Source organism: Ostrea edulis, chromosome 2 (genome assembly GCF_947568905.1).
Source record: "Ostrea edulis chromosome 2, xbOstEdul1.1, whole genome shotgun sequence".
Lineage (NCBI taxonomy): Eukaryota > Metazoa > Mollusca > Bivalvia > Ostreida > Ostreidae > Ostrea > Ostrea edulis.
The window spans coordinates 38,492,834-38,518,928 of NC_079165.1; the positions used below are offsets into that span (position 1 = coordinate 38,492,834).

General features: G+C 36.8%; 1 protein-coding gene across 1 annotated transcript; it reads right to left on the reverse strand.

Annotated features, from left to right (window-relative positions):
- Nucleotides 1–5,532: 5,532 nt before the first annotated feature.
- LOC125679907 (G-protein coupled receptor GRL101-like) lies at nt 5,533–21,930 on the reverse strand. The gene is made up of 4 exons (XM_048919357.2): nt 19,889–21,930; nt 17,180–17,307; nt 9,653–9,709; nt 5,533–8,339 (listed from the first exon to the last, which is right to left on the reverse strand). The coding sequence occupies exons 1-4, from the start codon at nt 21,792–21,794 to the stop codon at nt 8,265–8,267; spliced, it is 2,166 nt and encodes a 721-aa protein (XP_048775314.2). The 5' UTR covers nt 21,795–21,930; the 3' UTR covers nt 5,533–8,264.
- Between the last annotated feature and the right edge of the window lie 4,165 nt (nt 21,931–26,095).

The window sequence follows — 26,095 nt, forward strand, 5'->3', positions numbered from 1 at the left end:
AATAACGCTTTAGAGCCCGGGAACCATATTGCTACTTCAATGTCCAGTGCGCTTGACCTTTGACCTTTTGACCCCAAAATCGATAGGGAACATCTTCATCCCATGGGTAGTCCATATGTTTGATATGGTGACTGTAGGTGGAAAGGATAACGCTTTAGAGCCCGGAAACCATATTGCTACTTCAATGTCCAGTGCGCTTGACCTTTGACCTTTTGACCCCAAAATCGATAGGGAACATCTTCATCCCATGGGTAGTCCATATATATGATATGGTGACGGTAGGTGGAAAGGATAATGCTTTAGAGCCCGAAAACCATTGCGTCTACAGACGGACGGACGGACGGACAGACGGACAACTCGATTCCAGTATACCCCCCACAACTTGTTGCGGGGAGTATAAAGAGGCATCCTTGCTCATCATTACCATGCTATTAGTTTGTCTACTTAATACCCAGAGACAGAGAAGATTTTCAAAGAATTTCTACATTTTCACTATATGACCAATAGAGCCCCACCCTAACACAAGAACCCCTGCCCCAGGGGCCATGAATTTCACAATTTTGGTAGAGGGCTCAATGCTCATTATAATTATGCCCACAGTTTGGCTTCTTGATGTCCAGGAGTAAAGAAGAAGATTTTTTAAAATTACACTCATTTTGATGGTTTTTGCCATTTTCACTATATGACCAATAGAGCCCCACCCTAACACAAGAACCCCTGCCCCAGGGGCCATGAATTTCACAATTTTGGTAGAGGGCTCAATGCTCATTATAATTATGCTCACAGTTTGGCTTCTTGATGTCCAGGAGTAAAGAAGAAGATTTTTTAAAATTACACTAATTTTGATGGTTTTTGCCCCACCCCTCAGGCCCCAGGGGGGCAGGGACCACGAATTTCACAATTTTTGTTCCCCTTCACCCACAGATGCTATATGCCAAAATTGGTTGAAATTGGTTCAGGGGTTTCAGAGAAGAAGCTGCAAATGTTCAAATGTTAACGCACGACGAACGACGACGGACAAAAACAGATAGCAATAGGTCACCTGAATGAATTCAGGTGACCTAAAAAAGCACAACAGCTGAGCAACAGCGATAATAATAAAAAAAAAAATAATTTCAGGACATGGGACATTAATAGGTCAAGAAACAGGGAAAGTACTCCAATTCTCCATGAGGAGCAAATCCTGTCATGTGTGTACCCTTCACCAGAATAAGAACCATACTGTACCTGCCCATGACTGTTTAAAAAAAACTGAGAGGGAACAAGCAAAGGTATGGAACCTGATATGGCAATTTCTATGGCCAAAGAATTAAACGAGACTGGTTGTCCAATAGATGTACTTCACGGAGACAATGGTTCAACAACATCTCGTCTGAAGCCATATTTCCTACCATTAAGAAGAAAGATGACGCCAACCACAGCAAAAAATCTTGACCTCAAAGTTATACAAATTAAGTCAGAAACACAAAAGTTTGAAGTGGCCAAATGTGATTCCATACATTGGGAGGTGTTTTATGTATGCCATTAAAGCATGTCAGAAGAAGGACCCAGAGTGTTTAAAGACAGTGTTAGATATTATAGTTCCTCATCTGTTTGGTGATCACTCCCTTTGTGCCAAAGAAAACGTGATATGGTGTTCTTACAGAAATAACCCTTTACAATTCAGGTACATGTAACTGAATCTTTAATAACATTATTGTTTGTTTCTATTTGACTTCATAAAAATAAACCCAACAGGAAAAAAAATATAGACATGAATTACAAACAAATTCATTAAATCAGTTTCATATTTCTGTTCTGACGTCTAGATAATTATCTATTTATAAATATATGGATAACTCTATGGTATTTATTGAATTGTTTCCATGTAGAATATGTACTATAGTTGTTTGGCAAATGAATAACTTTCAGAGCAATGTGTTAGGGATATATTGTTTTATAGACATATATCATATTATGAAAACATTTAACACTCCCGTAGAACATGGTCCATGATGCACTTTTTATCAAATTGACAACTTTTAAAGTCTCGTCTTTTTCAGTTGTACGAAATCTGTAACAATTTTTAATCATAAATTCAGGTACCACAGTCTCCCAGAGGGCAAGCCTCTCTCATGTCCCAATCTTCAAAAAGATATGCTGGATGTGGTGAAAAAAAACTACAGGATCGAACTTCAACACTTGTAAATTTGGGTTCCACTCAAGCCAATGAGAATTTCAATTTCATTGTCTCCACAAAGGCTCCAAGAAAAACAAGTAAGGAAAAATAAACATGTTTTTTAGCAATCTAAAATTAAAATTAGATCTTCCATCCGCTCCCCAGTTTTTGATACGTCGCGTGCGAAAACCGTGAAGCGAATACGCTTGTTTCGAGATACGAACTCTTCTGTATAGGAGGTGCATTTAGTGGAACTTTGAATGCCTAAGTGGGACAGAGTGGATATGCAGCCAACGAGGAAGACGATGAAATGTATTAAAAGCGGCTTCTCTTTAAATATGTAAATGTGGGAAATACTAAATACTATCGAAAGAAATGTTTTACCGAAGAGGAAACATACAAACAATGTCATATTTGCAAGAAATATCTTGGATATGGTACTTATGACCAGAGAAATAACGTGATAGGATAAGAATTCTATGTATTTAATTACTCCCTAAATACTTATCACTTACTTAGTTTGTGTATCAGTCGAATTCGGGTTATCAAACAGCGTATGAGAAACTTACTGAGTACATTCACTTGCGCTGTGATGAATATCTGTCCCACTCCCGTGAGTAAACAAATTCTTTCGCGCCTTACTATGTACGAGAGTTCTCCAAAGGGAAATAACTCGGACGTATCTCGAAACCGGCGTATTGAAGATCAAATTTTAATTGGATTGGTTTTTAGCTCACCTGAGCTGAAAGCTCAAGTGAGCTTTTCTGATCGCCTGTTGTCCGTCTGTAAACTTTTTATAATTTTGACTTCTTCTCCAGAACCACTGGGCCAATTATAACCAAACTTGGCCAAAAGCATCCTTGGGTGAAGGACTTTTAAGTTTGTTCAAATGAAGGCCCATGCCCCCTTCAAAGGGAAGATAATCACAAAAATAGGGTGGGGTCATTTATTTATTGATTTTCCCCAGAGTAAGGGTTTTGACCCCAGGTTGGGCCAAACTTGGTATATAATATTTATGTGTAAGTTTGCTGATACTGTATAAAATCTAAATGCATACTTAGGAATAGCAGAATATGATGTACAAAAAATGCGGAATTTCACAACCCAGGGTTATGACTTTAAGATGAGTCCACATAAAACACTCATATGTACATGTTTATTTAGCCTTCTTTTACAATTAGATATAAGTTTATTCAAACAATGGTCCAGGAGTGACGACAGGAATATGATAGGAGCTCTGTAACAACCATAAATAACATAAAATCCACTAATGATAAATTCTGTATTAAAGCTGTATGACCCGATGTTCATGTATTATTTTCGTACATAATTACTTTGAAGCAGATTAATTACTTTATAAAGTTATTAACTTTCCCTTAATTACATGCTTGAAAACATCTGCATGCAAAAGAAAACAGTGCGAATATTATTTAGAAAGTAAATATAGTGGCTACATATATAAATCATCCCATAATAGACGTCTATAAATAGACCCACGCACGTCAGGGGAATCCCAACATGAGGTATTAACTCATACGCAATTGTCTAGTTTTAAGGCTGAAAGAGCGTAAAACAACGAATTACTAAGAGGTATTTGATATTTTTATATCTATTAAACTTATGGTACGGCACTGTTATAACAAAATACACAGCTTTACACAGATAAAACCAGCGATGATCTGAAAGTTTGAACTGGTCACGTGACTGTCACTTGAAATGGCAGAGTAACGCGGTTATTTGTAAACATCGATTTAAAATATTTGGGTTAAAACAGGTGAAATAATTTATGATATGTCGTACAGTCTCATAACTACATACGTGCGATGATTTAATAGCGTTTTTACGAGATGGAAAAAAATATTGTTATTCGGACCATACAGCTTTAACAAATGCATTTGCATTTCAATTCGTATATTCTGTAAAGCGAAATATTTATCATTAATGGATATTGTGATGCATTATTAGTGATAATTTTTTCGGATTAACGAGCGTAAATGCATTTATTAATGCAAAATTTATCATTAGTGGATTTTATATAATTTATGGTTGCTAGAGAGCTCAATATTGTGGTTTATCGGAAAATCTTCAAAATTCTTTATGACAACAGCAAACTTTCAAGGCAAGGCTACAACAATACCCAAGCATTTTCACGTTTACAGGCATTATGCTTATTTTTATCTAGGTTATCGTTTCGTCTCATTCAATTAATTTTGCCTCGCATCTTATAATGATGCGCTTTTTCGGCGCGGGTTCGAATCCCGCTTGCTCCGGTAAGTGAGAAAGTTTCTCTTCCAAGGTACATTGTATCTGGGTTCTCTTTTCCACCAATAAAAACTGGGCGCCACCAGATAACTGAAAAATTGTTGAGTGTGGCGGAAAACATTAATCAATAAAATGATGCACCACACATGCGTATTTCTGATAGATTGATTGTATATTGTTTAATGTCAATCTCAAGAATCTTTCACTCATAGGAAGACGTCACCATTGCCGTCACATAAAGGGCTGCAAACGTTAGACCTTTTTTCGGCGCTTACGAACTTTGCGCTGGGAGGTTTCTTTATCCTGCCACGGGGCCTCGGTTTTTGCGGTTAAATGGCTGAAATATTGCCAGAACATCAATCAATCTGCGACCATGCATAGAAGGTGCTATCTGATATATCCAGGGTTCCGTATTTGCCCAACTCTCTATTCTTTATTGCTTATAAGATTTTTGAGATTGATCGTTATATCGCCTTACATACATGTTGTCAAATGCCAGATGTTAACTACACTGGTCCAGGGACATGTAGTTCAGTGGTAGATGGTTCGCTTCGTAACCGAGAGGTTGTGTCCTGTTTGTGCTATGACCACCAAACGCTCCACAGTTAGTAGCGAGACTCATGGGTCTTCGGACATGGCCTTAAAAACGGAAATCCCGTGTCGCGACAAGCGTTGGAACGTTGAGGGACCCTCAGTTCCTAGGCTATGAACGTTAAGATGTAGTACACTGTACTTCACCTACAACTGGTGATGTATCAACATGAGTGAAACATTTTCATTTGGAAGTAAAACAAATAAACATATGCCAGGGTTTGAGTTATTGTCCTTATCTGTATACATGTAACTTAAGTCGCACTTCTGTATTAATAATTAACTAAATGCAGAGGTGGCAGAGGAGAGCGTTGTGGCCTGAGGGCCCATGCTGTATATATTTCGTATTTCTAAATCTGACATCTCTGTTTACTGAATTGATAAAGAAATCGAACGTGGAGCAAACAATTGATATCTTATATTTTAGAATTAGTACATGTAATTCATGCCGTGATTGCATAGGGCAATCGATGATAACAATTTAGACAGATAACAATTTAGATACTATACATTAGATTAGTACGAAAATAAATTGCACAAATATGATTTTAATGCATTTTAATTATAAACTACAACACATTACATTTCTTATTTATTTGTTAATTGTATAATTGTCCGAAAGTCAAAATGATAATATAGCTCTTATCATTAGGTCACCTGAGTAAACTCAGGTGACCTATTGCAATTGGTTTTCGTCCGTCGTGCGTTAACAATTGAACATTTTAAACTGTTCTAAATAACTAACAGTCTAATTCTTTTCAAATTTGGTATGAAGCATTATTGAGACAAGGGGGACATAAATTGTAAATTTCAGAACTCCAGCACCCCTGGGGCCCTAGGGGTGCGGCAAAAACTGCCCAATTTTCAAAAATATTCTTCTCAAGAACCACACACATATAAGAAATACTAAATGCATAGTGATGTGGAGCAGGAAGGCCTCTACCAAAATTGTAAATTTCACGATCCCCGGGGTAGGGGTTTTGACCCCAGGGCGGGGCCAAACGAGTTATAGAGTTTGTGTGTAAAACACTTAAATTACATCTTCTTTAATGCTATTGATACTAAATTGAAAATAAATATGTATTTAGAAAGAACAGGTAGTCCTTTACCAAAATTGTAAATTTGATTATTCCACAGGTAAGGGTTTTGTTATCAGGGTGGGGCCAAAATGGTCAGTTATTAAATGTGTGAACAATATACATTTTAACTTCTTCTTGATAACTATTATTCCAATTCTTTTCAAATTTGGTATTAAACATATTTGGAACAAGAGAAACATAAATTGTAAATTTCAGGATTCCTGGGGCCTTAGGGGCAGGGCAAAAACTGCCCCAAAATGACAAACTTTCAAAAATCTTCTCAAGAACCACACACATGTAAGAAAAACTAAATGTGTAGTGATGTAGAGCAGGAAGGCCTCTACCAAAATTGTAAATTTCATGATCCCCGGGGTAGGGGTTTTGAGCCCAGGGTGGGGCCAAACTTGCTATATAGTGTTTTATACATAAACACTATATAGCAACATTTTCTTTAGTGCTATTGATATTAAATTGAATGTAAATAAATATTTAGAAAAAACAGGTAGTCCTTTACCAAAATTGTAAATTTGATGACCCCAGGGGTAGCGGTTTTATTATCAGGGTGGGGCCAAAATGATCAGTTATTAAATGTGTGAACAATAGACATTTTAACTTCTTCTTGATAAATATCATTTCCAATTCTTTTCAAATTTGGTATGAAACATATTTGGAACAAGGGGAACATAAATTGTAAATTTCAGGATTCCTGCACCCCAGGGGCCTTAGGGGCAAGGCAAAAAATGACCAATTTTCAAAAATCTTCTTCTCAAGAACCACATACATGTAAGAAAAACTAAATGTATAGTGATGTAGAGCAGGAAAGCCTCTACCAAAATTGTAAATTTCATGATGCGGGGGTAGGGGTTCTGACCCCAGAGTGGGGCCAAACTTGTTATATAGTGTTTATGTGTAAAACACTTAAATTACATTTTCTTTAGTGCTTTTGATACTAAATTGAAACTAAATGTATAGAGCAGGTAGTCTTTTACCAAAATGGTAAATTTAATTTTCCCCAAAGTAGGGGTTTTGACCCCAGAGTGGGGCCAAACTTAGTATATAGTATTTATGTGTAAGTTTGCTGATACTGTATAAAATCTAAATGCATATTTAGGAATAGCAGAAAAGGATGTACAAAAAATGGTGAATTTCACAACCCAGGGTTATGACTTTAGTATGAATCCAAATTAGTCATATCTTTTGATGTTTTTTTTATTTAAAATGTTTATACACCTATTATATTATGTAAAGCCTTTCATCAGTGTATGCACTTTTGAGGGCAGTGAAGTTTTAAGAACACATCTTGTTTTATACTGTTGCTGAACATTAAAAGTTAGCTTAGATATTCAGAACAGGATTTTTTTTCTAGATTTCATAGCCCATGGAAGTAGTGATACTTTTTCACTAGTATTCAGGTGACCGGTAAGGTCTGTGGGCCTCTTGTTATTTGTTCGTGCCTGCCAGAAACAAATAATTTTGTCTCTCATACGTTAAAATAAACGTGTAATGCATGTTAAAGCTCAAACTTTATGATAAGTACTGTTTAAATAATTCAATTCCTTTAATAAACGTAATTGGAAACGATTCATCATTTATAGACTCAAGTTTATTTTCTTCATAGATATTCAATAGCAAATAAAACTACTTTAGGAGAACCAGGGTATTGAATGTCCTGAATAGGAACTGGTGGAAGATGAGGATTGGGCAAAGGCCGTTGAAGAGGGACATTGGGAAGAGGAGGAGGACGAAAACAACCCTAACCCAGTGGAAGTAGAAGGTCGCGATGCTAATAACAGGGTTATGACCTGTTCATTTTTGTTACTTTTAGAAAATTCTAAATCTAAGAAAATTGAGATAAAATCCTGTAGAGGTTGCAAATCTCCCTGATCGAAACATTGCATTTACAAAGTTTATGAATATTTCATAGTCTTCTTAATCCAATTCACTTCCTAAATTAGTGAGTTCGGTGAACACATCTCTCACAAGTTTTAAACACTTCATGTAATTGTTCAGCTATGAGCTGTATAATTATGTGTCTTTGATTTTCTTTAAACACGATGTTTTACGTTGTCCATAATCTTGCAAATGCATCCAAACTTTTGTGATGACAATCAGGACATCTACGAAAAGGAAACACCGAGTTTGTAGGACGGTCATGTCTCCATTACTCCAAAATTTTAGGAACTTTTCTGAGTTGCATTTCCTTCTTGTATCTCAAAGACGGTGACATCTGATGGACAACCATTTTTTGACTAGTAAATATAATAAAACAACACATAATATATTATTTTTAACCTCGATATATACATGCAACTGTACCTGTATAATGCTAAAATACCTCGAATTTCCCCTGGCGATCGATACATGATCCTGTTAGAGTGTAGGGTTAGTTTAATGATTTTCGAACTAAATTAAATTATCTGATTTCTAGCCGAGATAATCATACGCCGCGTTACGCACTATTGTTAACACTTGGAAACGAGGCAGGCGACAAACATGTTGATGGGACAAGGGTTTCAACAGTCTGCATTTCACAAATGCTATAGTTGTTATACATGTAACAATCTAGTTTGCCAATACAACTTATCATTTGGCCGAATACTGTCTTACTTGTTTCATACCGATTGTTCGATCGCCCTTGGCACACTCATTGTGACTACGGATAACTCCGTTTACCTGATCAATATATAGGTCTCGCGGCAGGTGTGACCGGTCGACAGGGGATGCTTACGCCTCCTAGGCACCTGAGCCCACCCACTTCTTGTATATCTAGCAGTCCGTGTTTGCCCAACTCTCTATTTTGAATTGCTTACAGGAGATATGAGATTGATCACTGTTCGTTATCTTCACCTTTCATCCGATAACAGCGAGTATATAACGACTTTTTATCTCAATATTGATTGATTTCTCGTAATACGACCTTTTATATCGTAATTACGACTTCCTATATTTTTAGCCGACTTGCAACGAAGTTGAACTCGGGCTATTGGTTTGGTGATGCGGGCGGGCGGGCGTCAACAATTGGTTTCCGGGTGATAACTCAAAAAGTTTACAATCTAATCAAATGAAACTTTGATATATTGTTGGGTACCAGGTAAGGAAGACTCCTAATAATTTTCGAGAAAAATGGTCAAAGGTCAAGGTCACAGTGACCGAAAATAGAATGAAAATTTCAGACAAATATGGTTTCTGGACAGTAACTCAAAAAGTTTAAGCTGAATCAAATGAAACTTGGTTATATTGTTGGATAGCAGGTTAGGAAGACCCCGTCCTGAAAAAAAAGGTTGAAAATTTTAGAAATATCTGGATCTGCATGATAACTCTAAAAGTTTAAATCCGAATATTCACAAATTATAAATATGCCACATCATTCCTGACTTCACAATGTATCACATGCAACTCGGATAATGCACCCCTGGGTGCATATATTGATTTTTAGTTATTATTTCATCTTGGTGCTGTATTAAGAGGTTGTCAAGGATCTGAATCATTGCCGCGGGGTTGAAATAGAAATCCTCTGGTAATTGTAGACTTTTTTTTATTTTCCTGAGAGTTCACATCTTACCTTCCAATATGCCAGTTGATGCTTTAACTGTGAAACTACATCAGATTCCCGTCTTCTCTGAAATAAAGGAATGATCATATTACATGTTCATGAAACAATTTTACTGATGGGACTACATGTAACTGATCACACATTCTTAATGACAAAGAATATTTCGCCTGGTAATGTTTCTGTCACAGTAATCATTGCGGGTTTTCTTGGTCATATTTTTGGTTCATACTAACGTCCCTCTCGAGAATTGTTCACTCTTAGGGAGACGTCACCATTGCAAGTGAATAGTTGCAAAATTTAGGCCCATGTTTGGCGCTTAGGGAGGGATCTTTATCGTTCCACACCTGCTGTGACACGGGGCATCGGGTTTTGTGGTTTAATCCGAAGGATCGCCCCATTTCATCGCCTCTTACGACAAGCAAGGGGTACTGAGAACCTATTTTACTCCGGATCCCCAAGGGATTGTAATTGATATCATATATTCGGTTAGTGTATCGGGTTTCCTTCAAAAAGGGTGCTGAATGACATCGTAGATTCTACCAGTGGATCCGGCTCAATGAGAAGGCTGTAATTGATCGTATATGACTGTTTTTAAATTTTACATTTCCTGGATATTTTATGTGGCAATGCAGAATTATTATACCCCCCGAACGAGGTTCTGGGGTATATATGAATCACTCTGTCTGTCTGTCAGTCCGTCCGTCTGTCTGTCTTCAGATTCGTGTCAGGGCCATAACTTCTTTGTTCCTTGACATAGGCATACCATATTTGGCACACAGGTGGATCACCATTAGACGATGTGTCGGGTACCTTCAGGACCTCTATATGACCTTGACCCTACGGTCAACATTAAAGGTTTTTTTCCCAATGGATTCGTGTCCAGGCCATAACTTCTTTGTTCTTTGACATAGACATACCATATTTGACACACGAGTGTAGCACCATGAGACGATGTGTCATGTACCTTCATGACCTCCATATGACCTTGACCTCATGGTCAAAATTAAAGGTTTTTACAATGGATTCGTGTCAGGGCCATTACTTCTTTGTTCTTTGACATAGGCATACCATATTTGACACATGAGTGCATCACCATGAGACGATGTGTCATGTACCTTCATGACCTCTATATGACCTTGAACTTTAACCTCAAGGTCAAAATTGAATATAGGGTTTTGACATAGTCATATCATAAGACATGGGTGTATCACCATTAGACTATGTGTCATGTACATTCATGACCTCTTTATGACCTTGACCTTTGATATCAAAGTCAAAATTATAGGTTTATACCATGGATTTGTGTTCGGACTATATCTTCCATTTTCTTCCACAAAGGCATACTATATTTTTACACTCAGGAAAGGGGTAATTTATGCCTATTAACAACACCATTTGGGAGATTGGGATAAGCGGGGGTATTCTTAGTGAGCATTGCTCACAGTACCTCTTGTTTTCATAGGTATTAAAAGCTACTTGTATCGATATAAAAAAATTATTTGCATATACATGTACAAACTGTCGTTGGTTGATTGTTGTCTGACGTGTTTCATACCAATTGTTTCTTTTTCTGACATACTGATTTTTAATCCCAACTCCGGTGGGTTCAGGGATCCGTTTTTGTCATACTCTTTTTTTTTTGGTATTCTTTATGGGATTATGAGATTGATCACTATTAATTATCTTCCTTTTTTTCATTTTCAGAACTTAACAATGACACGTTTTAACAAGATGTTTGTAAAACACATATCCCCCTGGTGCAAAATTGAAAAGGGTTATACAAACACACATCATTTAATTGAGAGTAGTATCATCAATTCAAAATATTGAACAGGTAGTATTTTCCTATGTCAAGAGTAGATTGACCATGTTACCTAAAAATCAATAGGGGTCATCAACTCCTGAAGATGTAACAGTGTAAGTTTGATGTCTGTCAAGCAAAGGGTTCTCAAGATATTGAATGGACAGTATATTCCTATGTCCAGTTTGACCTTTGACCACACGACCTCAAAACCAATAGGTGTAATCTTCTCCTGATGATATACCAGTGTACCAAGTTCGATGTCTGTCAAGTAAACGGTTCTCAAGATATTGAGCAGACAGTATATTGCAATGTCCAGTTTGACCTTTGACCATGTGATCTGAAAATCAATAGGGGTCGTCTTCTCCTGCAGATGTACCAGTGTAACAAGTTTGATGTCTAGCAAGCAAGGGGTTCTCAAGATATTGAGCGGACAGTATATTCCTATGTCCAGTTCGACCCTTGACCTTTGACTATGCGACTATAAAATCAACAGATGTAATATTCTCCTGATCATGTACCAGTGTACCAAGTTTGATGTCTGTCAAGCAAAGGATTCTCAAGATATTGAACGGACAGTATATTCCTATGTCCAGTTTGACCTTTGACCATGTGACCTTAAAATCAATAGGGGTCATCTTTTTCTAAAGATATACCAGTGTACCAAGTTTGATGTCTGTCAAGGAAAGGATTCCCGAGACATTGAGTGGTCAATATATTCCTATGTCCAGTTTGACCTTTGACCATGTGACCTAAAATCAATAGGGGTCATCCACTCTTTAAGATGTACCAGTGTACCAAGTCTGATGTATGTCAAGCAAAAGGTTCTCAGGATATTGAGCGAACAGTATATTCCTATGTCCAGAGTAAATTGACCCTTGACCATTAACCTTTTGACCTGAAAAACAATAGGGGCCTCTTCTTTTCATAACCAACCCCCATATGAAATATTATGATCAAGTGAATGGTTTTCAAGATATTGTGCGGACAACATGTGGTCTGCCGACCGACCAACAGGTGCAAACCAATATGTCCCTCTTCTTTGAAGGGGGCATAATAAAAATCGAAACACTATTTCATAAGACATAAGAAAACTTCTCTTATTTCAATTATAATCATTCTAGTCCCGTGGGGATCCTGGTTAGAATAGGTCCTCAGTATCTCCTTCTTGTCGTAAGAGGCGATTAAATGAGGCGATCCTTCCGATGAGACCGCAAAAACCAAGGTCTCGTGTCACAGCAGGTGTGGCACGATAAAGATCCCTTCCTGCTCAATGACCATTAGCGCCGAGCATAGGCCTAAATTTTGCAGCCCATCACCGGTAGTGGTGACGTCTCCATATGAGGGAAATATTCGAGAGAGGGACGTAAAACAATAACCAACCAACCAATCTTTCGCAATGATACCATGGAATAGTCATGCAAGTTACATGTATTATTGTCATGGTTAACCTGTTGACAAAATCCCATCTTTCAACCTACCCTCTATAATATATGTCATTGGTTTGCTCTTTATACCTTACATAGTTTCGTATTCATGCCATGTGCATTTTGACGAGTTATCAGAGTGACTTTACAAAGTAACTTCCTGATTTTGTTGGGGAAAAAAATATACAACACTTTTGGTATGACACTAGGGTTAACGGTTGACCATAAAATCTGCAAATCAAAGATTGTGCCTGAAAACAATAGATGTTTGTAAAACACATATGCCCCCCATGGTGCAAAATTGAAAAGGGTTATACACACACATTAATTGATAGTAGTATCATCAATTCAAAATATTGAGCAGACTATATATTCCTATGTCAAGAGTGAATTGACCATGTGACCTAAAGATCAATAGGGGTCATCTACTCCTTATGCTGTACCAGTATACCAAGTTTGGTGTCAATCAAGCAAATAATTCTTAAAATATAGGAGACAATATATTACTATGTCCAGTTCAACAATTGACTTCTGACCTCAAAATCAATAAGGGTCATCTTCTCCTGAAGGTGTACCAAGCTTGATGTCTGTCAAGCAAAGGGTTCTCAAGATATTGGGTGGACAGTATATTCATATGTCCAGTTTGACCCTTGACCTTTAAACATGTGACCTCAAAATCAATAGGGATCATCTTCTCCTGAAGATGTACCAATGTAGCAAGCTTGATGTCTGTCAAGCAAAGGGTTCCCAAGATATTGAGTGAACAGTATATTCCAATGTCCATTTTGACCCTTGACCATGTGACCTCAAAATCAATAGGGGTCATCTTCTCCTGAAGATGTACCAGTGTACCAAGTTTGATGATTGTCAAGCAAAGGGTTCTCAACATATTGAACGGAAAGTATATTCCTATGTCCAGTTTGACCTTTACCATATGACCTCAAAATCAATAGGGATCATCTTCTGAAGATGTACTGGTGTACCAAGTTTGATGTCTGTCAAGCAAAAGGTTTTATATATATTGAATGGTCAGTATATTCCTATGCCCAGTTTGATCTTTGACCATATGACATCAAAATCAATAGGGGTCATCTACTCCTTAGGATGTACCAATGTGCCAAGCTTCATGTCTGTCAAGTAAAGGGTTCTCAAGATATTGAGCGGATATTATATTCCTATATCCAGACTAGATTGACCCTTGACTGTTGACCTGAAAAACAATAGCGGTCGTCTTCTACTCATAACCAACCCACATATGAAATATCATTATCATCAAGTGAATGGTTCTCAAGATATTGAGCGGACAACATGTGGTCTACCGACCGACCGACCGACAGGTGCAAACCAATATGCCCCTCTTCTTTGGGGGGGGGGGGGGCATAATTATTTAGATAGTGCGTGACTGACAAGATGTCGAAGAAGCATCGCAATTTCATTTGCCCACTGATTTTAAGAAAAGAGTCCATAAAGGGTTATATAAGACCCAACATTTTAATGATACGTTCTGCGTGTGATCAGTTTTAAAACGTGGCAAGCTTCTGACAAATAAGTTAATGTTAATAGGTTTTAAAAAGTCTCGTCTTAAGTCAGCATTTCACAAATTTTATGGCCATTCTAACGATCTACTTTTAATTACCAATGCAACCAGTTACTTGGTCAAATGTTGTCTGACGTATTTCATACCAATTATTAGGACGTTCTTTTCACACTGTATTTTAATGCTTTATTTGTGAGTGACAAAAGTTTCAAATATAATAATCAGAATTCTGCACACAATAGTTTTCACTCGCTCCCACATTTATACCATCTTTCATACTGACAATATTAATGATAACAAACAATTTCAATGAAAAGTTTTGAAAAAAGAATTTGTACATACTAAAATCAATATTTTTTCTTTGTACTATTTACTGCTTTCTTCAAATAAAGTGCTCCACTCTGCTCATTTAGTATCAAATTGGCTCAAACAAGAATGTTTTACACAGATTTTAACTGAATATTACTCAGTTTACCTGACAAAGATATCGGGCTCACAATATGTGGCCGTCAACAAGGGATGCTTACTCATCCAAGCACTAGGAACCTGATACCGCTTCTGGTATGTCAGGGGGTCTGTATTTGTCCTTCTTAATTTTTTATTCTTTATAGGAATTGTGAAATTGATCACTGTTCGTTATCTTCATCTTTTCATTTATGATTGATTATATATTGTTTAACGTCCCACTCGAGAATATTTCACTCATATGGAGATGTCACCAGTGCCAGTGAAGGGGCTGCAGAATTTAGGCCTATCCTCGGTTCTTATGGTCGTTGAACGGGGAGGGATATTTATCGTGTCACACATGCTGTGACAAGGGACCTCGGTTTTTGCCGTTTCATCCGAAGTACCGCCTCATTCTGTCGCCTCTTAAGACATCAAAGGGTACTGAGGACCTATATTTTCATTGAATAAGTTTAGATTTAATTGATGATTATGAAAAAATATTTCAGCTTTTTTAGTTTCGTTTCAGTTTGGGTTGGTTGTATATTGGTTTACGTCCCGCTCGAGAATTTTTCACTCAAATGGTGACATTATCATTGCTGGTGAAGGGATGCAAAATTTAGACCTATGCTCAGCGCTTACGGCCTTTGAACAGGGAGTGATTTTTATTGTGTCTTGCCTGTTGTGACACGGGGCCTTGGTTTTTACGGTGTCGTCCGTAGGACCGCCCCATTTGGTCGTTTGTTATGACAAGCAAGGGACAATGAGGAACTATGCTAACCCGGATCCCCACGGGATTCCATTTAGGTACAAACAACACACACACACACACACACACACACACACACACACACACACACACACATTGCATAGTTAGTTTCATCTATAAATTTCTACCATCTCTTATGGTTTTTCAAAAGAGAAAAACAATATCTGAATGATGTAGAAGTTGCATACCTATCGCAGTGTTTAATTAGAACCACTTATGAAAATTACGAGTACAAACTTGATTTGGAGTGGATTGCCATTAATACCACCTTCACACTCACGGATTTTTCTTTCAAATCCTTACGGATCTCCGACTCGTAGTCAATCACAAGCATTAGTAAAATCACTGGTCGGTATCCGTTAATAACTCGTCACAACTCGCACTCACTCGTAAAGATTCGTGAAAGTAGGGGCAATTTTTTTTGACATGTCAAAACAGTTTTCACGAATGTCGACGGATTTCATTTTCCGTAAATAACTTGTAACAATCCGTAAGTATCGTAAACTGGTCACAAGAACACGTAAACTGCTCGCAAGAATCCGTAAAACACTCGTAAATTTTATTTACGAATCTTTTCGGTTAGTTTACGATAAGTTACGGATAGTTTACGAGTTGTTTACGGATTATTACGAATGCTTAAGTGATATTTACGATTTCATTCACGTCGGGTTACAATCGCTTTACAGATTGTTCAGAGTCATTACGAGCACTTTACGTATAGACACGATTACTTTACGAGTACATACTCAAACTTTACGATTAAGGAAGGGTATAAAAGACGCAAAATCTGACAGTTTCTTTCAGCTGTTGTCAAGACATCAAAGAAGTTATACATCTTGCATACAATATACATACATGCTGTTACAAGTGATGTCAGTTGTCGAATGACGATACAAAGCTAATTGCGAACACTTTTTGAGTCAAAAACGTAAACAATTGTAACTAACTCCTAACTATTCGTAAGAGAACGTTATCAACACGTTAACAGGTCGTGATTTACACGTAGAAGATAAGCTAAATCGTAAATATCCGTAATATACTCGTAACAATCAATAAAAAGCTCGTAAAATGTCGTAATTTGCTCGTATTTATCCGTGTTCACTCGAAACAAATCGTAAATGTGTGCCGTAAATCCATCGCAAGAACGTGTGATAAACCGTAAATGGCCCGTAAATACTCTTAAAACGTTCTTAAACAGCTCTTTAAAATGTCTAAATCGTAACAATCCGTGTGCTTTTACGGATTTGTGAAATACGTAAGGATACGTAAGAAAAATCCGTGAGTGTGAAGGTACTATAACATACAAACGTGAGGAAAGTAAGGTTTAACACATTTTGGTACCAAAAGTAATTAGAATAAGTGGGTGGGTATATAAGTAAAAAGATGAAGATAGTAAACATAGATCAATATCATGAATCGTATGAAGAACACAAGCGCGAACCCCCGGAAAACGAGAGGCGTTGTGTTTTGGAGGAGTAAGCATTCCCTGTTGACTGGTAAAATGATATTGATTTTACGAAGAAAAATGTTTTCATATTTCATCTTCAATAGGTCATACCATTCTACCGATAATTGCTGTTAGGGTGTAGAGCAGTGGATTGAGGGCCGAGTTGATGGGTAAAACCACCACAATAATCCAGGCGTACACATCTGGGGGAACGGCCATACCAAAAAAGGTCAACATGCCTGAAATGCAGTGGCAACGAATAGGTTAATTCGGCATTTTTGTAGTTAACTCTAACTAAAATTTGTATTCCAAAGAGGCTCGTGGGCTACAAGGCTCAAATGATTCGTTATTATTCAGATGAAGATATTTTCATATATTAAGTATGTAATATATATATTCCTTAGTTTTAGAAACATATTATATCAAGTAAACATATGACGTAATATATGTTAGATTTTTCTCGTGCTATTGAAAGTGTGAAGAATAAGCACACTTAGAATAACTTAGTTAACAAAATTCTGAAATACTATTGTTTACGACATTAAAAACAAACACAAAACGTCTTTTTCTATCATGAATATACTGCAGATGATAAAATGCCTCACCTCTGAAAGAAGACAATGTTGTAAAATATGTTTTAAAAATCACTAACAGATGTATGTTAACAAATCTTAAAAGATTTCACTAGAATTTTTGTAATTTAAGAGGTTGAATTAGGCTCCAACCATATAAAATCTTTTCGAGGGGATTATTATTACCTATTGAGTATTTGTTTGTGTAATTTTTTTTTTCATTTTGAGGGTAAAGATATTTTTATCCAACTCACTTGATATCACTAAATCTAAATGTCTTAGGTAGAGTGTTGATTGTAAATTCAGAGCAAATACGGTAAAAAGGATTTATCTTTAGCTCACCAACAAGTACACTGACATCCACTACCTTGTGTTTAATTTCATGATCAATTTGTCATTGATATGAAAAAACTAAAGTGAATTCAATACTCGCTGCGAATCACATCTTGTTAATGTACATGTAATTGGCCGTGTTGTGATCCTGTTACAAGTTTCCATCGTGTTTACAGGTATCTTGGAAATTCAGCCTGAAGGTAAATGGAAAATGGGCCCGTTTCTTGAAAAACCTTTCGACTAAGATCAGTATTTTTAATTGGTCAAACTTGCTTCCTTTTAGTATTCAAGTTTGTGAAAACATGGTTGTATGGACTTTATTATTTCTACAAATATGTTGTATCGCATTTTTAAAAAATTACAAAGAAAATAGGAAAAGTATATTTATTTCTAAATCTCAAGACCTTTTTGTAAACTTCACACCTGGTAAAATTATCAAGCTGTGGTTTTGTATGTTGTTTTACGTCCCATTCAAGAAGATTTTACTCGTGTAGAGACGTCATCAGGTTTGGGTGAAGTACAACATACGGTCGTTATTCCTGTATCCATGATGAGAAATAGTAATAGTCCAGAAAACTATCTGACCTACCTTTAGCCCATAAGTACATGTAGGTAACCGCGGTGCACCAATCAAGTTGAAATGTGAACTGATTATTTATTTCTCTGACAGGGAGGTTGTGACAGAATTTAAGGGCGATACCTGTATTCATAACGAAAAAAATCTGGAAAACTGTGTGACGTACTTTTTACCCAAAAGTAGGTCATGATGCACTCACTCTGATTAAAATCAGATCCGCTCACATAGATCGATACTCAAGGATCTGAAGTAACCCAATAGAAGGTCACGTCCGCATGACCTCTCGTTAAGCCAATCAAATAAACGTTGTCATATTTCTTCAAGCGATGATTATGTCAATTTAAATACGTGAAAAGATGACTGCGTTCATGATCGGAAGATGTACATCTGTCAAAACATGCTATGTAAACATTGTCTGCATACTCTTTGGGTTTCATTTTCTTCAGCCTGTCAATAATCCCGATGGAAAGGAAACAATAAAACAAATTCTTGGATAGAAAATTAAAATTGACCGACGAAAGAAAACAGTTGATTACTGAGACTTGTGGGGCGTCATTACATGTATGGCGCAATCTGATTGGCTGATAGTTCTCATTGATATTCCAAACGAAAGGTCACTTTTCATGCCAAACTTTGGCAAAGGACCGGTCACTACCTATGTATTAAACGAATTACGTTTGGCGTGGTGCCGGGATCGAGAATCAAACCGGTAGCTTCCGGTTGCCAAGCGAGCGCCCTAAGTTTTACGCTACTACGATCGGTCTCTAAACTTTAATAAGAACGTTCTGATTTAGGTATTGATTATATATTGATTACTGTCCCTCTCGAGAATATTTCACTCATATTGAGACGTCACCATTGCCGGTGAAGAGCTGTAAAATTTAGGCCTATGCTCGGCGCTTAAGGCCATTGAGCATGAAGAGATCTCTATCATGCCACACTTGCTGGTGGTCAGTCTGTATCTCATGAGTTTTGAAATATTTAATATAATTTTATATATACTTCTAGAATGGTGTAGTTGAAGTGCTAGATGTATTTATATATAGTTTTTGTTATTATTCTCTGCTAATATGGGCCATATTTAGTCATTCTTTTCGTTTGTCCTGAAGAAGGGACGGGTCGTCCCGAAAATTTGACAATCTGGCTGTTGGTCATTTTAGTGCTCTCTCTCTCTCTCTCTCTCTCTGTATATATATATATATATATATATATATATATATATATATATATATATAATTTCTTTAAATCGTTGGGATTTGTCGGTTCAACGAAATGCTGTTATAATTAGTCATTATAGGTTTAAATACTTATACATCTTACGTATATAAGCTTACTAACCTATTGTTCCAACTGGGATCCAACATAAAATGTCAGTCAGTACTACACCAAACACTGTTACAGCCAGAGCTTTCTCCCTCTGCATTGACTTGCTGGATCTCACGCTTCTCCCCGATCGTAAAACTTCTGCAAAGATACTTATCTGTCCGACTAAAATTCCGAGGAAAAGGAAGAAATTAAAGCCAACAAATATGATCATGGAGTATTCCCAGCCCGACTTTCTTACTGCAGAGAGTGGAAGAGAGATGCAGATTCCAGAGCGGGCGTAAAAATCTTTAAAGTCTGGAACAGGAAGCAATGGAATCAGGGACAGAACAAGTGAAAACACCCAGGCTACAAGAGACAGGATGGAAGCAGTCTTTACGCTGAACAGCAGTTTTGAGAAGGGATATTTTACTGCGATAAATCTATCAAGAGTGATAAGAAATACCATCAGAGCTGACGCCTCGCTCGACAATGTAGCGATAATCCCACTTACAGTGCACGTAACACTGTGCCTCCATGCGTAGTCAGCTAGTCCATACCTCCCCGTGTACATCTGATTAATTATCGCCAAGATGTTCAAATAGATGCCCATTAAAAAGTCGGCCAGACTCAGGTTTACTATGAATACTGTGTATTTATCAGGTGGCATGTTTTTCAGGTAGTGGACATTATATGTCAAAACAACAAAGTTTCCAAAGGTTGCCATGAAAGCTATGTACCAAATCGTAACACTTAGAAGTGATACATCAATAAGATTATCACAGGATGAAATCTCATTCCCAGGTGCAATACACCGCAACTGATTGAGAGATTTTGGTTTGGAGCAGCATATGGAAAAGAATTCCACTTGCATTAATTTCAATCTTTTTAATCCATCAAACATGCCGTCAGAAACTTGGAATTCGTTTTCTTGAATGTACAGCTCTTGTAAAAATTCTAGTGGTTGGAAGATCCCAGTGATAATTCGAGAAATTTTATTTCTTGATAGGTCAAGAAATACAAGTTTGGTGGTTTCCAAGAAAACATCAGCGTCAATAGCGCGTATCTGGTTTCCTCTGAGGTTAAGGTAAAACAGTTTTGCAAAAAATAAGTCACCATCTTTTAGTTCCGAAATACGGTTGTAAGATATATCGAGAACCTCTAGATTATCATATTGATTTAAACTCAGATTGTCTGATACGATCATAGAAGATAGTAAATTGTGTTGAATGTACAAAGCAGTCACTGCCATTGGTCGATACATGTACTGCTTGAGAAAGTTATGGCTTACATCTACAATCTGAGACGTAAAAGGAGAAATCTGAGCTTTATCCGTCAGTCCACAATTACTAAAATTTACCATATCATTGAATCCAACTTCCAAATAGATATCATCCGGAAAGTTTACTGACGCTGTGACAATCTCTGTAGACAAGTTCATGATCAAAGACTTTATGTGAAATGCAAAGGCAGATTTTCTGTATATGTGAAACAATTTGAATCCATGAACATCGTATCCATTTATACTAGTTCCAATTGTGCAATTCTTTAGTTGTATACTATGTAAGTACTTTAACTTAGAAGACGGTCGTTCAATCAAAATGGTATCTACAGTTGTATCTTCGATACGAATATTGTGAAACATTATCCGATTATTCTTGGGACTTACCGACAAGTTTCCTATTACGGAACTGGAAATGTTGAGCCTAAAAATATATCGACTGTCAAAACCGACTACATCAATAACATCGCAGTTGACATTGTGAAGTGTGATAACCCTTGTCAAAACTGAACAATCCCTGTCAACGCATTGCATACTTCTACCAAAACACTTGCACGTCGAGGGACAGAAAGATGTGCACAAAGAGTTATTTGTAGTTCCAGTGTCATTTTGTGGTATTTTCAATTCATCTCGAACTTTAGTTGAACTTGTATCGCGCATTTCTGTGTGTATGCTTTCCGTCTCGCACTCTAATGTACACGATGTATTATTCGAAAGATTTATATCATCAAGACTTTGGTCGGTAGAGTTTGAAACATTTTCTATATCCCTCGATGAGGTTTCGTTTCTTGCAGCATGTTCCGTATCTCTGCAAGTCATATTGTCTGTATCATCATCTACAAAGAGGAAGAAATAAGTTTTGATAATTGTTGACTACCCCGGTATATAAAATATACCTGTTCATTTCTTCAATCCGTGATTTTAGTCTTGAATCAGCCTTATGGAAATTTCCAGAACGACGCAAAGGTCTACAGCAAATCGCACATTCTCGGGCCTTTCCGGCAAGCTTGTTATACATGATCAGCATAAAATTGTGTAGATGTTCAGTGTAAGTTATAATAGTTTTGACTAGACCCATATCAATCATTTTATAAAGATTTATAATTATATTATTTATATACATATCATTCAACGAATGACATACCTCCAAGGACCAACGGTACATTAATAAATACGTTATGCATCTGATATTTTCGATGTTCTTAATTTTTTCTGTGATTATAGAAGTCAGTTACGACTTTTTGTAATAATTTATTAACAATTACTGATTGATTAAATATTGTTTAACGTCCCTCTCGAGAATCTTTCACTCATATGGAGACGTCACCATTGCCGGTGAAGGGTTGCAAAATTTAGGCCTATGTTCGGCGCTTACGGCCTTTGAGCAGGGAGGGATCTTCATCGTGTCACACCTGCTGTGACACGGAACCTCAGTATTTGCGGTCTCATCCGAAGGAGCTGTGCAAACACATCTAATGGATAAACACAAAAAATTACTTTGGTTAAACATGTTTTGTGATGACACAGATATTGAAAGGAAGTAAAAAGTCGTAAGCTGTCCAGTGTGTCAGATATCGAATGGTCCGGGACTGTTCTTGGAAGTTTTCGCCTTAAAGTTCTAAAAGATAATTAAATCATTTTACCGAAATTAGATTGTACACTACCTGACAATGTCCAAGAAATCAGACCATGGTTAATAATATTGTAATAGCAGTTTTTTTCTGTTTTTCATTCATATACTGTGAAATCATTAGAATTAGAGGTGGCTCAATGGGTACACCTCACCCACGAATTTACATCCTCAAGGAATATACAATCTATATATATATATATATATATATATATATATATATATATATATATATATATTACAAATATATAAATCCACGAAATTACGTCCCCACAAACCCGTACAAATTCAGCAATCCACGAAAATTGCCCCCACGAATTTAAATGATTCTACAGTAGTGCATTATGTTTTCGATTATTGCGTTTGACGAGAAGGAACGAAGTGTACAGATGTATTCATAATTTTCCCCTTAAATTGTCGCACTGGTCAAAAACTACCATTATAAACACATTCACAATACTGGGTTTGAAGTTATGAATTTACACTATTATATAGGAGCACCGTGGACGCAACTTCTCGGAGACCGCTGTACGGATTTCTTCAAGTTTTGCAGGATTGTTAGTCACACTATGTATTTGATCATATTTCACCGCAGTTGTGATTTTACAAATGTTACAGGGGTATAGGACTTTTGTGTTTCAACTTTTTTGCAGTGGTGGGGGGCATATTGCTACGCGTAGCAATCTTGTTATAGATGATTTTATTAATCGTTAATATATATTCCTATGCTATTGAGTGATTTTGAGAAAAAATGGTTGCCATCACTCTCGCAGCTAATGTCCCTTTAAAAAGATTCGCACCTGAGATTTGGAATATTGTCTATTTTTTGGGAAGTATATGTTTTATTTCTACATTGAAGGAAAATTAGGAAATTACAAACAACAATTGGGTTCGCAACTATTGTTATTGAGCTACAGTGTTCTAAACATGACCTTTTTGCACTTAAAATTTATTCAATTAAACAGAAAATAGATCATAAAGTGAGAAAGTTTCCTAGTTTACTTTTGGACGGTCGGTAGTCTCTTCCCAGGTACATCGTATCTGGGTTCTCTCTTCCACCAATAAAAACTAGGCGCCACCAGATAACTGAAAAATTGTTGAGTGTGGCGGAACACAGCAAAACAATCATTCAATCTAACACTACAAATAAAGTTTGATACTAGTAATGGAAATGAATAATGACCTTTATGATATAAAATTGTAGAGTTTGAAGGATATATTAGGAGTAATGTCAATATCTAAAATTTCACATACTTTTCGAGGTCTTTGTCTTAAAGTCTAAAATGGAAGTTTAAAAAATGGGGTTAGGGCCCAAATTTTAAATTATAAGCGAAAATACTGCATTTTTATACGAAATTTCGAGTAAATTGATTGAAACTTTTTTAAGAATCGATGTTCTGTTTGGAAAAAATATATCAACCAAATTAAGAAATTACAATATTTGAACTAGTTCCAAGTCTCAACTACTTGTATCATAAATTATGAAACTGACATACAAGTATATGAGTCTAAAAATAGAAGATACATTTGATTAAATAGAAACTGTAATTATATCACACAGATTTAGAACTTTTTGATTAATCAATTCTTCCGCCACAAAATATAGTCCCTGCCAAACCCTTTCAAAATTAAACAAAGGATGGTTTCAGCTGAGTGAATATTTACAATGGACGTTATAGGTTACGCATAATGTTCCATGTTCATTATTTTTGATAGAAAAAGAAACTATTATTAGTTCTTACAACAGAGACGTTCATCTGAGCCATCCAAACAGTCAGCTTTTCCGTCACATAGTAGTCCGAAGTTAACACATTCCTCACTCTCGCATCGAAATTCATCAGCTGAACAGGAATCTACAATGGTTAGTGATTAAAACAAATGGGATATTTCATTTATTATTAACTCATTTCTAAATAGTTCTAACTTCAAACACACCTTCAAATGTGAACACACATGAATCTAAACTACAAGAGGATGTCAATATAATGTAAAATTTAAACATTTTCCACCTCGGCATTATTCTTATGAAGATGAATTTTCCTGTATGCTGTATTCTTATGTTCAACTTAAAAACTATTATTCCACTCCTCTTCCTTATACGGTACAAAACCGTGGGGATCTGGGTTAGAATAGGTCCTCAGTACCCCCTTGCTTGTCGTAAGAGGCGATTAATGGGGCGGTCCTTCGGATGAGACCGCAAAAACCGAGGTCCCATGTCACAGCAGGTGTGGCACGATAAAGATCCCCCCCCCTGCTCAATGGTCATAAGCGCCGATCATAGACCGAAATTTTGCAGCTCTTCATCGGCAGTGTTGACGTCTCCATATGAGTGAAATATTCTCGAGAGGGACATTAAACAATATACAATCAATATACGGTACAATTCGGGTGTCATATTGTTAACCATTTTGCACCTACTATATCACTATATAATTATGATTGCATATCGCTTTAACAAACTTGGTGTACATTTCAGTGGTTCTCTAAATGCAAGGTGAAGATTACGAACAGTGATCAATCTCATAACTCCTGTAAGCAATACAAAATAGATAGTTGGACAAACACGGACCCCTGGATACACCAGAGGTGGGATCAGGTGCCTAGGAGGAGTAAGCATCCCATGTTGACCGGTCACACCCGCCGTGATCCCTATATCCTGATCAGGTAAACGGAGTTATTCACAGTCAAAATCAGTGTGCCAATAACGGCTTAACAATCGGTATGAAACACGTCATACAGCATTTGACCCAATGCGAGGTTGTATTGACGAATTAGATCGTTATAACGACCACAGAATTTGCGAAATGCTGACTTCAATCGAGACTGTTGAAACCCCTGTACCATCAACTTGTTTGTCAGTAGCTTACCTCGATTTAAAAACTGACTATACGCAGAACAAGCTCTTGTATATCGAATCAGTTGAGATATATAAACACCATATGCAGGTGATAATGGAATATTGCTACATAAATATGGGTGGTTGACGATGGAGAAACTGAAATCATCCCGTTTTTCATACAGTTGAATTGTCAGTTTCCCGTTAATGTCTACTTTCAATAAAATATTTAAGTATGAAGCTGAAGTGGACGACTCTGTGGTGTCCTTTATTTCGGGCTCACAGGGATATATCAAATCGACATATGAATGAAAGCTATTAATGTTAATAGACAAAACGTCATCAATATATCTAAATGTCGAATGGAAGGTCACAGCGATAGTCTGCTTTATATGAATATAGTAACAGGTCAGCTAATAAAGGAGCACAATTCGTGCCCATGGGAATTCCAGCAGACTGTTGAAAGACCTGATCACCAAAGACCACGAAGATATT